This window comes from Cyprinodon variegatus, unplaced genomic scaffold (assembly GCF_000732505.1).
Source record: "Cyprinodon variegatus isolate N-32 unplaced genomic scaffold, C_variegatus-1.0 Scaffold470, whole genome shotgun sequence".
NCBI classification, from domain to species: domain Eukaryota; kingdom Metazoa; phylum Chordata; class Actinopteri; order Cyprinodontiformes; family Cyprinodontidae; genus Cyprinodon; species Cyprinodon variegatus.
Genome location: NW_015150923.1, coordinates 414,443 through 430,274, shown reverse-complemented (window position 1 = coordinate 430,274; position 15,832 = coordinate 414,443). Strand labels below are relative to the sequence as shown.

Genomic DNA, 15,832 nt, shown 5'->3' with positions numbered 1-15,832 from the left:
TGTTTTTGCTTCGACTCAAGGCTCGGCAGCTTCTTCTTTTGTCACAGCTATATGTCCTGCTTTAAACCATAATATTTGATCTGCAAATTGTTTTTGGATCAATCTCAAACAGTTGAAGTGGGAGTGGAACAATATGGATTCTTTTTAATTTCTAAAGGTTAACTGTTCACAAAGGTTACAGGTCTCGCGACCATCGTTGCTAAAAGTTACACAATGTTGCTTTAACAACTCAGCCAAACTATGTTTACATGTGTCTGTAATGTCTCCTTTAGTCTCCGCCAGAGATTAATCACAAACATTCCAAACAATGGTGAATTTTTGACAAATCAGAAGCCTTTTTTAGACTTTTTTGTCCCAGGAAAAAGCACTAATGCAGCTAATGACATTTGTAATATCTACTGTTAACACGTTTTTGATTATGCTACATTGTTGTACTTTAACTGTTGGAGTCTTTTAGTTGTTAAAGTGCAATAGACTTAATAACTTTGAAATCTTAAAAATATATAACATCAACACGGAGAATATAATAACAATTCTAGGGTTTACAGTGTCTTATATAGAAGCTTTGAAGATTACATTTTCATGATATTGCCAGAGTCAGCAGCAGAGCTTAAAACAATCATAGGAAATAACTACAACTTTCTGTATTTGCCTAAACACCCTGTATTACTACACTGTCACTTTAATTACTTGCCTTTGTTATGTTGTACGTTGCTGATGGCAAGAGGTTAGTGATGCATTTATATGTTTTTACTGAATAACTGCACTGGCTAATATTACGTGAGCTATGGTTCAGAGCACTTTATGAGATTTAATACAAACGGTTAATTCACACACACACATAAATATATATATTTCTGCTAAAATTATAATATTTTATAAAATGATATTATGGCTTCCCCCCTCCATCCATGAAATTTCGAAGTTAGGGTATTTTTTTCCAAAAAGGCAGGTAGAGATGTTGACAAATTTGTTGGCCCCACTTGTAAAGTTTTATAAAAAAGTATTATACTGTTATGTGGCTTCTTTTAGGGTAAGCATGCTGCAAAATAATAGTTTAAAAACTATATCTATTTTAAATAAATATGTATTAGAGAAAATATAATTCACATGTAAGGAGATTTCAGATTTTAATGAAAATATTTAAGAAAATAATGATAATGCTTTCTTCAATATGCAATGGAAAAATCCTTGTTGGTACAACGGCATCCAAACCCATCTCACAAATACTGAGCGGCCTTTGGCTTGCTTACCTGGCATTTTGTTTGACCATTTATCCTTCGTAATGAGCTCCAAGTTATCTTACTAATGTAAAGCTTCCTACTTGGATTTTTATCAGATTTAAATGTTATTATTACTTTCATCAAAAAAAGTTTATTGTTTTAATTAAACTTTCCTTTTCCCACCCTTTAGGGTTTCTGATGATTTGGGTCCATTGACTGTGATAGTTGAGACCAAAGTAGAACCAAAATTTAGCTTAGGGTAGAGTCCACCAAATTTGAGAAAAAATACACTATTTTCTAAAGAGTCCTGATGCACTGCAAGAATAACAAAAATTTCCATGGCATTAAGGAGAGAAACAGGCATCATAGTTCCTTCACCATGGAAACTATGAAATATATAGTTATCCTTCCAGGATAACTATATATTTTATATTTTGCCAGGAACAAAGTGGACTGTTTTATTGCAGAAAAGCTCTATACTGTATTTGTCTCATCTGACCTAAGCACACAGGTACAGTTAAGGGTCAGCAGACTTGAAATTATTGCTTTTATAATGGTAGAGGCCAAAAGGATTTTTCCAGCATCATTCATCTAATGAGCATGCCATTCTGATTAAACTGGAATACTTACGGTTAGATCAAATTAACAGAGTTTCCCCAACGTGGGACAATAAAGAGATTTTCTATTCTATTCTAAATGATAATAACTACACTAAAGATGGACTCTTCAAACATCTCTTTGTCAGATTATGCTACCTTCTTAATAGATGAGTTTATTTTAATCCTTTTTACAAACCTTTACAAAAAACAAACACTTTTGTATCTTAAAGTATCTGGAGTCAAAGACGGATTTTACACTTAGAGAATTTTATTTAAAGAATAAAAGAGACTTTAGACTACAAACTTTCAATAGTTGAATTATCTGTAGGTGCATCGCATTGTATAGTCATATCAACATTTGACTCAAAATGTTCATCTAGTATACTGTGAGAATGAAGTAAAGAAGATAATGTGAACTGTAAAAATATTTTATGCTTTTTAGAAACATATCAAACTGAATTAACTGATAAAACATGTACATTCCAACCATAATTATATATTTCATATTAGTGTAGAAAATGTGATAACACCTTTATAAAAGTAACTAAATTAAAAGATTTACATAAACAATAGTAATTTAAGAATAACATTGCATATCATGCACCCATAAGCGCTCAGTACTCCCAATTAACCATTTAATTAATAAACAATACCAAATGAACAACAACAGAATGTTTTACAGTCATGAACTGACTGAGAAGAGCACAAAGTGTCGTCCTGATAAGCCTGTTTATGTGGGAGGTGTAATTATCCACCAAAGCTAGTAAAATATATGGTTTTGGCAGCTGAAGCATGCACATTTTACTACACTTCCATAAATGCATGTCACTCATAACATATCATAAATATGTAATATGAAAATAAAACAATGTTGAAAATATTTCGTTTTGATATACAAAAAAGAATATGAGTGAAAGCATGCTTAAGCTTACATTTTCTTCAGCAGTCAGTGATGTTGTTTTACTCAGTAAATTTCTTCTCTGATTTTTAGACATGCATTAGCTGCACATATAATTTAGTGTATAAGTTATTTCTGTGCACTTTATTGTCACTGTTTTGCCTCCTGTAAACCTGAAAGTGAATATATTTTAAAATGTTAAAAAAAACTTATGAGCTATATTATTTATTCCAAAGTGAGGCTTTATTTTTAGAAACTGAAAATATTAAAGGATTAATTGCACAAACCTAGATATACACGAAATAGCTTGGAAGTCAAAGGGTGTTGATTGATTGAGATTGAATTTGCAAAACAGACTGTTTTCTTTCTTTTTTTTTATTTTGTAAACTACCCCTGGATAAATACATTTTAAAAAAAATTATCGCAATCTGCAGAGAAAAGTTAAATGAATTTAGTAGCTTAGACCAAAACAATTCTTACCTTCTGGATCTGAACCTGTATGATGTTTTCAGTACCAAACCACCCTTAATTTTATCCTTAGAAATAAAATCAAGATGTTCTTTAAGAACATATACTTGCAATTAAGTAATTCTGACTATTGTCCCTTCCCCACCACCTTGTAAGGATACAGTCTCTTTTCTATGTTACTATAGCTAGAGCTATGGTGACATCAGTATTTTTGGGACTCAATAATAATTAATTTATGTAGAAGCAGTCCCTTTTTGCTCACAGGGAAGAGGACAAACTCTCCAGAAAGAGAAAATTCAGCGGTACTATTAGAAAAAGTAAAATCGAAAAGCCAAAATTAAAGATGACTGATCTATCTTACCCTCTTTTCTATTTTTACACAAAACTAAATTAGAAAATGTTGTTAAACTGGCCTCTTAATAATCATTACAAACTGTGATTTATTGACATATTTGCTGCAGAGTTGTTTTACAAGGAGGAAAATCATATTTGTTTGGGGACTCTGTGTATTTATGCATGTTTTATAGATCCAAGAGAGATGGCAGAATATTATTTGGGGCAAAAGAATGTTTGTATTGGCTGTATGATGTCATACACTGTGCTGTTTATGACTGGTTGTCATGTATTCATGCAGAAAGAAATAAACATAAAAGATACAATAAAAAAATATAAATGATTTCCTTTCTTTTTACTGTTAATGACCTCCAGCTATGAATTTACCCTACCTTTAAACAAGCTACTGTCATCCAATCTTATATATTGGAATAAAGATAAATCATTCCTATGATCATGGAACATTATCATGCCAACAATTTCCTATTGGATTTATAAGGTTCGGTATAAGGCTAACCAGTATTAAGTGACAGATCTTGATATTGGCTACATGTGCTAGCAAGTGTTATCATGACTTAATATATTGTCCTCTTCTTTCACAATAACTTGTTTGTTGTTTTTTTTTTTTGAAAAAAGGAAATTGTACTAAAAAAAATGAAATGAACTTAATATAAATTTAACTGGAAGTACACTCAGCCTGGAGACATACTTGCTATTTTTTCCTCACCAGTATACAGAAATAAACCAAGGGCAATATTAACCCCTCAATCAATCTGTCTCTATAAACTAAACACTGACTAGCAAATGAAAACTGTTCAAAAAGATCTATGTGTGGAAAAAATATCTTCAAATCATCCTATTGCAGGAATACCAGAATGAATACTAGATTAATTAAATGTGTCCCTGCTTGAAAAAGGCCAAAGAGCAGCTAATAATGAAAACATTTGCCTTAATACAGATAATTCTTTGTTTCTTTGTTTGACTAAGCTAAATCCTATCAAGCTTCAAATTTCTATTTTCATCAGAAACGCAGAACCTGACTTAATACAAAAAGAAAACTTTCAGTGAATATTTAACCCATTAAATATTCGACTTTATCACCCTCTCCACTTTAAAAAAAAAATGTGCGAGAGCATGCACAAGCCCATTTCTCCTCTCTGCTCATTTCACACCCTGTTTAAAAATTGTTCTTATAGCTCATACAAGCTTACTGTGCTGGAATGTCCGCCCTAACCCCTATATCCCTCAATCACTATACAGGGCGAGGAATTTATTGTGAACTCAGTCAATTTATTGTTTGAACAGATGATCAATTCCCCTTTGGTCCAATGCGTGGTGCCTGCACCATCGTTATTAGTCGCCGCTGTTGGGTAGCGACAGCCTATGGCGACAGTGGGGCGCTATGACACCAAATATATCTGCCTCTTCTGAGGCCTTTTTTTCTTCTCATACACTTGGTAGACACTTTTTCTCTTACGACTATCAGCCGTTTTCAAAGAACCGTGGTGAGAAAGATGAGCTTCAATGACTGTCTGAAACCATAGCTTACCACAGATAAAGTGGTTGAAAGTGTGCATGCGCAGAAAATGTAGGACGGCCTTACTTAAACATTTCACCGGAATGATTGACATTTAGGAGGACCACTTACTTAGATGATCCACCTGGAAATAGAAGATCGTCCTCTATACCTTTAAGCAGAAGAAGCTGCTTAACCAACCTGGCACTGTGTGAGTGTATGATCGTCTCGTGTGTTAGATGAAAAAATAATGCGCACAGACACTGATTAAGACCTGATAGAATTACAATCTGGTCTTAATCAACTGGCATATGTTTTTGTATTGTGATACAAAATCTATAGTATTTGTATCCCAAAATAGGAGGAAAACTTTGTAGTAAGCATAATTAAATTAAAGACCCAATGCATTGTTCAGTTTACAGTAGGTGAATGCAAATGGACCTCAACTTTCTACTTTTGAGTCACAACCACTGCTTATACCATATATTCGCATTTATTTTAGCCTTCTTTAAGGAGCAGTAGAATTCACCGTAATCTGAGAATGTGTTTTTTTTTTTGTTTTTTTAGTGTTTCTGGAAAATAGAAATAAAATTTCTGCAGTTTTCCTTGTTTGGTAAAGTAAAAATAAATGCAAAAAAAACTGCAAATTTGAGTTTTAAGCAACATATTAAAAAATGTATGTTTTTTTTACTCTGTTTATGTTTTTAAATGGGCACAGTTTTAAAGTCTGGTAAAACTCCTATCAACCTCCAACTACTGTGTTACCCTCTTGCCTTTGCTACCGAGCTTAAAACTCCAGTGGTTCCTCACCTCAGATGGTCTGCAGGAACATATGCTACAACTCATGGAGGGTCGAATGCCACCAGAGCTCCTATGAATAAAGAAAACCTATGGGTCAGTACTGATAATCTTTGATTACTCTATATTCAAAACTTGCTCCACCCCTGCCAGACAGGAATGAACAATGTCAAAAGCAGAAGTGTGATGTCTAAATTATTGTGAAAGGGCAGGAGACAAACAGTAAATCTGTTTATCATCAGCATAAAGATGGGATTCAACATCAGGCAAGTTATCAAACAGGTTGCTCAAAAAAAAATGTGAAAAGCAAAGGCATTAGTTGGGAGCCTTTATAATAAGAAAGAGGAAAAAAGAACAAAAAGAGAAGAAGCTTAGACACACCAAATTATACCAGATAATTAATTGGAGATCCATTTCACTTCATGCTTCCAAAGACTTTCTAACTAACACATAATTCCATAAAAGAAACACTGTATTAACAGTCAAAAATGGTAGTGATAGTGTTACGGTCAGAACTGCTGACCTGCTTTATGAACAGAAACAAATTACATTATTTATTAAAACTGTTCAATCAACCCTCTACTAAAGATTAAAAAAGACAAAGGGCAATAGGGAAATTATCCAAGCAATTGGGGAACTTCAGATAAAGAGTTAAAAGTAAAATAAAATTCATATTTTTGTATGGCCTTGGTTAAAGTCAGTGTTTTTATTAAAGAAATACTCATTTAAAAAGTAATGATGTTTAATCTAAATATTTCAGATCCTTAAATTAGTTTAATGATCTGAAACTTGAAAGCATAAAATGCAAATAGTAAAATCAAAATCTATCGGATGCAGATTTCTTTTTAGGTCACTGTTATACATGACCTGGTTATGTTGACAGCAATGCTCAAGGGCAAAAGCACAAAGAGATGTCATAGACAACCCAAATTTTTTTAAGCCTGAGCAAGGGAAACATTTCCTTTATGTTAAAATAGCTAAATTTAGGATAATGGAGAAAGAAAATCCTGTTTCTGCTGAATGAGCCAATAGTTAATACATATATATATATATATATAATAAAAAGTTAGCTTTAACTTTCATATTGCATTTGTCTCAGTGCCACAGACTGAACCGAAGAACAGGTGCACAAGAAAACTAGGACAGTCCACTGGGATCAGTTTGATAAAGAGTGTTCCATAAAAAAAAAAACAGATAACCTTATTTTTGAACCAGACCAACATGATTGATTTCCACAATCTAAGGAAAAAATATTCCACCAGTTAATATTTTATAATCAACATTAAATAGCAAACATAAGCACATCCTTTATTCCAAAGCATTTTAACTGAAGTGTGCAGTGAGAGAGAACAGTCAGAAAGTTTGTATATCCCATAACAATTTTTTTTTTTTTTTCCATGTATCTAAGCACAATATCATACATTTACATATTCTTGCTAGGAGCTCTCAGCTATAAGGAAAATTGCAGGAATTTTAAAAACAAACATCCAAAACAAATCTCTGTGTGTAGATTGTTTCACATCAGCACAGCATTGAGTACTTTAAAACTCTGACTTCCAAAGTGGATTAAGATGTGTTTATATCCTAAACTGCGGAGCTGCTATTAATTTTAGACAGGACTCACCTTTTACCGATCACAGTTTCCCCTTGGCAGACACAAAAATGGACAGAAACAAAAACAAAAATCACACAGAAGTATACCGGAACACAAAATGACCAGTGACGTTAAAAAAAATAGAATAAGTTAAAAGAAAATAATGTATTATAAAATACATAAAATGACAGAGTGACCCTCCTGAATGAGGGAAAAAAAAGAACGAAGGCAAAAGAGGGACAGAGAGAGGCCCACCCGACTGATCCTCAGATGCGTTCTGAAATGTGCTCACTCACCGACTGGTGCAATGAAAAAGAGACAGAGGAAAAGGGAGGAGGGGATGCCGAGGGTCGGAGTGTTTGGTGTTGTGAAGGTTAATCAAGGAGGTGGAGATGGTGAGAGTTAAGGATATGGGGGAAATGGAAAGTGCAGGAACTCTAAACAAGTAGCTGTGCTTGGGTCAGCTCATCCGATCAACATCATTGCGGCATTATGTTGCTCTGGCCGTCCCAGAAACAGATCCTCGACTACATCTCTCAGCCTCTAAACTCCCCTCCCTCCTTTCCCTCCTGCCATCTCTCCTCTCCTGGCTACAACCCCCCTTCCCCCATCATGCTGTCCTGTCCACCCTCCTGTACCCATTCTGTCTTCCCTTGAGCTCTTTTTTTACTCCTATTACCATGTCCTCCATGTCTGATCCCCTAACAATTTTCTCCCATTACTTTAACATTCCTCTATACATAGACTCCAAGGTCACCCTGTCAAGGGACAGGTGTTCACAGGCAACTGAGTCTGTTTTAGTACGAATATTCAAAGACAAATATGTTCTTTCATGATTATTTTCAAGTATTCCATTGTCTTTATCCTTAATATGCCAGTGTATGTATAATGCCATGTACTGATTTTCAGTTTGTGTCTTCAAAATTGCCTGTATGCTGCCAAAGGTAGAGGGCATGTGTTTCACTATCACTACAACCAGTTTAACTTTGAAATTACATCAAACACCAAGGAAAATGGGTTGCAAAACAACTTGTGATTAGCAATTTGGAAGCCATTCAACCTTAAAATTAGCTGAAAAAAAAAAACTTTAAATAAACGGTGTGGCCATGACTCACTGGAAGGCAAAACAGTGCCTTTTCAAAATGTTAAAATTGCCTGATTTGTAACTTCACAACCCAAACATTAAAGTATCATACACAAGGGGTCTGATCTTCAAAAAGTTTGCCAGATCAAAACATGTGCAAACCTGTTAGCATGCATAACCTACAAAGCAGGTGTAAATCGTACTGCATATGTAAATTTTGCAGAGCAGCATACAATCTCTTTTGCCTCTGTGCCTTCATGAATATGTATGGTGTAGGACATGCAAATTTTAATAACTTCCACTTATCAAGCCTGACACAGTTCTTGGTCAATATTAAGTTAGTTAGAAAGTCAGATGCAAACTTGCACACCAAAAATGTCATTGTGGCCACAAAGGAGGCACTTCTGCAATGGTAGCACATGTAAACATAATTTGAGCTGTCAGAAAAAAACTATTTAAGAAGGATATTCAAAAGAAAAGACATCTGGCAGGCCAGCACAGATTAAAGTAGCGGGAGGCAACTCTATATGAAGTTAAAACAAAAAGAAAATGCAATGACTGAACCTAAATAATGTAGCATTCTAACGAAAATGAAATAAAACAGAAAATGAAAAAAATCATAAAGAAGCTTAACAAAAACTTAGAATGAAATGCAATAATATTTGTGGTTTTAGAATAACATTTAGTCTAAACGAAAAGTGTATATGAAAATCAGATTTTTTTTGGAATTCAGGGAACGGAAATACAGTCCCATCTACTCCTTTTAGAATATATTTAACTAATACAAATGTCACCTGTATGGATTCAGGAAATTGCAGATCTAAAATGTGCATGTCTAGATTTTACAAGAAAGGAGGACAGAAACCCACTGCAGCTGTAACAATGTGCCATACTGTATCTTAGATTGGATGGCCTTGTTGATGCGTGATTAAATCATGAAATCTTTGACCTCAGGCCATGCATCCCCCAATACAGGTTGGGGTACTTTGGTAATCTTTCACTGTCTCTGAGTTGGTTTGAAGGCTGAGGTGAGATTGATGAAAGGCAAACAAAGTCTAATGTCCTGGTTGCTGGTTTTCGATCATGGGATGAAGGACGCAATTCTGCTTCTCTGCGCCTTGCAAGGTACATATACTGTACACTTTCTTCATGGAGTTCCAGGCCATGTTAGAAACATAAGATGCTGGGATAATGCTCCAATCTGAGCAACGCAAACTGAATTACTGGTAACCCCGAAATTATTCATAACCCTAGTAGGTTTAGGTTAAAAATTAATGTCATTTCTGTAATAGAAATAATTAACTAACTAAATATATATATAATTATGTTTTTGAAAGGAGTGTTTCACCATATTCTGTGATCTATCATGTATTGTGACCAAAGTTGGTGCTATTGTGAGTTGTCCTCACCAGAATAATACCTAAACCTAAAGCTACAAGACTAATAGATAAAACCTAATGTCACAAAACTCATCCCCAAGCCCTATTTTGCAATATTTATACAAAAACTGAAGAAGTCTTAAATGAACTTGGTTCAAGTCTACTTGGTTCACAATGTATCAGACAGTGTTGTGGTCAAGACCACCTAACCCGAGACCAAGACAAGACCAAGACCAGAGTGTATCGATACCGAGACAAGACCAAGACTTTTAGGGTCTGAGACCGAGTCAAGACCAAGACCAGCGCCAGTATGTGACAATAAAATGTCAAACATCATCAAAATCACAAAAATTGATCTAAAAGACCCACATTCACATAAAAACACCTAGATATTTAACACACAGAACTGGACTAAACATTAACATCTTTATTTAGTACTTCTGTGTAGTAATCACAGAATTTCAACCAATTAATCAAAGTCGATCAAAATTGTATTTTCTCTGCTGTTCATGAACAGTACATACATTTATGTTGTTTTTAAATGTGCTATTTCAAAACAATGTGCAAAATTCTGTAAAATGTGTAAAACTGAAAAAAAGCCAATCATTTCTCTTGTTTCTCTCTCATATACAGATTAAAGCTATATTATATAACTTTTCTTAAATAAATCTATATCTGTCACCAAGTTGTGATGTTATGAGACAGATAATTTGTTGAAAAAATAGATTGATCTCCTTCACTGCATTTACCAATGAGACAGGTTATTGCTTGGATTTGAATCCAAGCATCCAATAAAAAGAAGGATCTTAAAGAAACTGATAATATTCTGATGATTAGCATTATTTCCACAGTTGTGGTCTTGACTGGTATTGCAATAAAATGCTGAGTCCTCAGCGCCCGAGACCGAGACAAGACCGAGACCAAATGCAGTCAAGTCCGAGACGAGACCGAGACCATCAAAAAATGGTCTCGAGACCGGTCTTGAGACCAAGACCGATCCCGAGTACTACAACACTGTTATCAGAGAACTTAAAATGTGTATGTGTGGGAAGCAAATTAAAGGATTGAAACCAAATATTTACTCAGGCGGTACAATTTGACATTAAACCCTTTTTTTATTGATTGGAATTAAACCATAATAAACTATTCTTGTTATATGGTCTGGCAGGCAGGCAGGCAGGCAAGTAGGCAGGTATGTAAAGACAAACAAGTCTTTGAACATATTTTGGAAAGCCCAGACCATGATGTCATGGTTTTCTTTGTTTCTCATAGTTTAGTTTTAAACATGAATTTAGCAGTGGTGGGTGGTCAGGGCCTTCAAGGCCTTCACTGCTGGCCTAAAATCAATGAGAAACACTAACCTACATCCATAAACTAAACTGTAATTTTCTTCTTTCCAACTGTAAATTGTCCCAAAAAATCCAAATACTCTAATTTTGCAGCATTTCTCTGGGCTGCGATTTTTTCGTCCAATCAGATTTCAGCCTATTTGTGTTGTTAGGTCAATCAAATCTACCAAGGGCCTTTAGAATCAGCAGCGCCGACTAATCTTACCTTCAAGGGGTCATAGGATGATTATATATGGTATTTGGTACTGGTCCTTAACTTCTCTGAATAGGATGTGTAACATGGGTTGGGCTGAAAATGGCATATTTGCTGTTCTATGAGCCCTAATGCAAGCATGGTTGTGCCAAGTGGCACATGCCACAGCATGAAACAACAGGTTTTCTTCCTTTTATGGTATGCTCATGAATATTTAGATGAGCTGTGAGCTGATTGGTTGGTTTACAATGACGAAGCTGCTGAGCAAAGACGCATCATAGCAACAAGCACTCACTCACTGAAACATCACATTACTGATACGGTAGGGTGACCAGACGTCCTCCTTTACTCGGACATGTGCTACTTTTCATACCTAAAAATGTTTTCTAAATTTCAAAATGTCCAGGATTTTGGTCGACTACAGTGCAGCAGAACCGAGCCGTGAGCTCTGGAGCTGGTCTGGGAACTCTGGTGGACGGGGAGAGGGAGCCAACGGGGGACGGAGCGACCGAATCTGTCCAGTGACAGTAGCCTTACTGGGCAGGCGGGTGAAAGCATACCGTCACTGGGTTGGGTTCGGTCGCTTCGTTCCCAGCTGGCCCTTGACACAGACCAGCCCCGGAGCTCACTGCTCGGTTTAAATGCCCGGTCCGGTCCAGTCAGTGGCCCCAGAAACCCACATCTGGTCACCATAGATATGCTAGCATTGCTATCAACAGCTTAGTGACAGAATCATACTTATAGCTTGTGGTTGTGATGGCCTTACGGTCAGAACAGCCCCTCGTTACAGTTAAGTTTAGCAAATACTGCTTTGAACTGTCCAAGATTTTGAAAGCTGTCTTCGGTAAAATGCTTAGAGCAAATGAACAGCTGAGCATCAAACTTTGCAGGAATCTTCTGATAGACAAAAATAATCCATGTCTGTCAAGTCTTTGGATCCTTGGGGAGACTGTGAAAAATGTCCCCTTTCTCCATGCAGCCTGAACAATGCATTTACGCCCGTGGTCCTGGCTAATTTTCAATAGAGAAACTGTCTGCTTTTTAATTCTTGCAGAAGTAAACCCAACTTTAGGTTAAACAGCTACACTGGTGTCTTACATCTACCTCTATTCATGTTCTTGGGCCAGTGACCTGGTCTGTATGTCAATTTCAGGGCATGACAAAAGTGCAGGCCAGAACCAAATAAGGCAACATCCCTGAATTGATATCAATTCTGTGCTTCGTTTGAATTTGACTGTTTTACGGTTGAAGTTTAGAAATGTGAGATTTGCAGAGAAAGGAGGTGTCCTTTGGGTTTGAACTTCTCTGTACATCAATTTCATCTACTGAACTATCGTTATTCACCTATGACAACGTAAACTCGGTTTTGCATTCTATGACCCCTTTAACAATATTAGTGTGGAACGCTTTCTTCAGCCAATCAGATTTCAGATTTTCCCCACAGGGCCAGCCAGAGCACCCACTCAAACGGTCAGTTAGAGCAAAGTGTTTATAGCCAAGTGAAAGCTAGCGACAATTTTTATTAATAGTGTTTCTGGCCAAATGGCTGGAGATACTAAGACTTTCTGCATAAAGACAGAAGAATGGATTTTTTTAATAAATAATCAGCATCTCTGGTGAGTGGGATATATTTTCATGCTTTATGGGCTCTATGAAGTAGAGGATTGGCCTTGTCTTAACTTGGTTTCTTGCTAAATTGAGCTCCCCCTATAAATAAATAAATAAATATATATATATATATATATATATATATATATATATATATATATATATATATATATATACAGTATGTATGTAAATAACATCTAGGGATAATAAATAGATTAAGTTGAGGGGCACCCACTGAAGTTCTAATTCCTTGTGTGACATCATTACAATATCTACAAAGATATAAGGAAGAGAATTTTGGGCCGTAAAAAGTGCCATTTATCCTTTCACAAATGGATGCTCATTTGCTCTGACATGTATATTGAAGTATAACCAGCCTGACAATCTACAACATTCATCCCATTTAGAAGACTCAGAGATTGTTTGAACATGTAATATTGTAAATAGAGGAACAAATCCTCTACTACATGGGCTGAAATGTCAGTCAAAGTGGAAGACTTTTGATGCCTTCTTACCTAGGTGATAATATAACCTTAAAATTTGATGAAGATTAATTAAAAACTACCTGCTGATATTGAAAATATCAGCATTGTAATGGTGACCAGCAATAATCAAAGCATACAATATAACTGAAGAGAGAACAGAGAAACTGGTGATGAAACTTGATTTATTGTTTGGGAAAATGCCAGTGGACAAAATCAGAGCTTGCCAATGCATCACCCTGCCAACATAGGAGTATGGTAGAAACGTGAAATGGGAGAAGCAATGAAAGTAAGACCAGTGTTTTGTAAGCGAAAAGCACCCAGGTCACGTCCCAATCTGACACCATTTTAAATAAGGCTGATTCAGCCTTACTCTGCAGGATGCGTAGTAACAGACGTAACCTCCCCCCTTACTGTGTCCCCCTCCTCTCTCTCTCTCTCTCTCTCTCTCTCTTGCTTTCTCCTCACCTCCACCTCTGCAGTAGCTCTCTCTCTCTCTCTCGCTCATTTCTCCCTGTGCCGGCTTTCCGCGCACTTTCTGCTTTCCTGCCTCGCTGCTGGCTCTAGCCCAGCATCCCTCTGTGCCTCATGCCTGTTCTCCTCCAGTCCTCCTACAGCCAAGTCTCACCCAGTGAGGTTTACTGGCCAGGCTGCTTCTCTAGCTGTTGCTGCTGATGGACCAAAGGGGCTTGATACTGCACTGTGAAGCCGCCACTGCAGCTCTGCCTCGCGTCTCTTCTTTTCCTTTTCCCTCAGAGTGTTTTTTCTTGATATTCATTCTACCCAAGCAGCAGTAGAGGACAGAAAGAAGGGAGGGGAACAGACAGAGTCTCCTTGTTTCGATACTGCATTGCCCTGTCTGTCTTTTCTTTTTTCAAACCTTGCTTTCTGGAGAACAACTGGGCAGAGGAGAGCTCTTCTCTTCAGTGCTTCACATCCCTGCTCATTGCCGGGACAGGGTGCAGGGGAGGAGAAAAGAGGGAGGGACTGCAAGCAGGACTTCAGATTCTTGCTCTTAGCTGCACAGCTCAGTGTCTCACCTTCTTCTGGAGGCAAATTAGTCCAACCTGTCTCTGGTGGACAGGAAGACAGTTTGTCAAGGACATACCCTGTGGGCTTACAGAGGAATAGAAGGACAGGTGGTGTTGGTGTCATGGCGTCAGTGGACAGCACCGGTTCGAGTGTCTCTGGTCGGCTGAGATCAGGGGATTTGATCCATGCTGGTCTGGCAGCTGTGCTGCTGCTCGGTGAGTTGGACGCTACTCGCTTCATACATTTAGTGACATTGTGTTCTTTCCTTCCCCCCTGCACACTTTTATGGTGGGCTTTTTGGTGGATTCAGAACAACAAACTCAAATGGTCAAAAATTCCTAAGTCAATCAAATTAAACTGTACTTATCCTTTTTCAATGTCTCCTACTTTAGTTTTCTTTTACTGTTTTGGTCCTGGTTAATTGGAAGAGCAGATTCACTTTTTTTTTTTTCAATCATTCTTGATCCTTCTGTAATAAAATTCTGTCAAAGATGACGAGGACAGTGAGATCAAGAACAACAAACTTTGAATCTTTTCTTAACTTGCATATCCTGGAAATCAGTTGCTGAACTGTATTATTAACTGACTAAACTAACTGTCTTTTACAATCTGACTATTGCTTGGTTAATGTAAGAAGGGGAAACCAAAGTTTGAATACCTATATATGCATCTAGCGGATGACTAAGTGAAATGATGTTACTGTTAGTGACGTAGTGATGCAGTGATGATCTGAGTTTTTGATCACCCCCTCACTGATTTTGTTGGATGTAATCGGTGGTTCTCTCTTTTGGGAAACTTTTACTCTGGTAATGTTCATGTCATATACAAACTTCAGTGAGTTTGTATGAAAGAAACAGTTAAATAAAAAAATACAGACATACAAAATACAAACAGAAATGTACAAAAAATCCATCTCTAGAGAACAATTTACAACTCTAGAGTATAAAATACTTGACGATGACCCTCTGAGGAAAAACTAGTAGTAGAAAATTGGGCTATCATATTTTGATTCTTAAAACTAGCCATTAATTTGTTTGTGATTTATCATTAATTCTCAAAGAAATTAAGCCTTCTCTATTTTCTTGATATCATATGCCTTCAGTTTGTTTTCAACAATAAATGTGGTTCATATATAAATGATCTAAATGAATTCTTTTTTAACACAGTTTCACTTGGAAACTTGCAGTAGTAACTGGAGAGGGATGTGAATCATTTTGCCAGTTGAACGTTCCATGTTAGATTTGGGCATGAAATCGAGCTGTCTTCCTGGAATGTT

General features: G+C 36.4%; 1 protein-coding gene across 1 annotated transcript in view; it reads left to right on the top strand.

Annotated features, from left to right (window-relative positions):
• The first annotated feature begins 14,239 nt into the window (after positions 1-14,239).
• The window catches only part of LOC107094212 (sodium channel subunit beta-4-like), an 18,041-nt gene continuing 16,448 nt past the window's right edge, over positions 14,240-15,832 (top strand). The window contains exon 1 of the mRNA XM_015389714.1: positions 14,240-14,771. Coding sequence (XP_015245200.1) covers positions 14,678-14,771 — 94 coding nt within the window. The 5' untranslated portion in view covers positions 14,240-14,677. The remainder of the gene's footprint in view (positions 14,772-15,832) is intronic.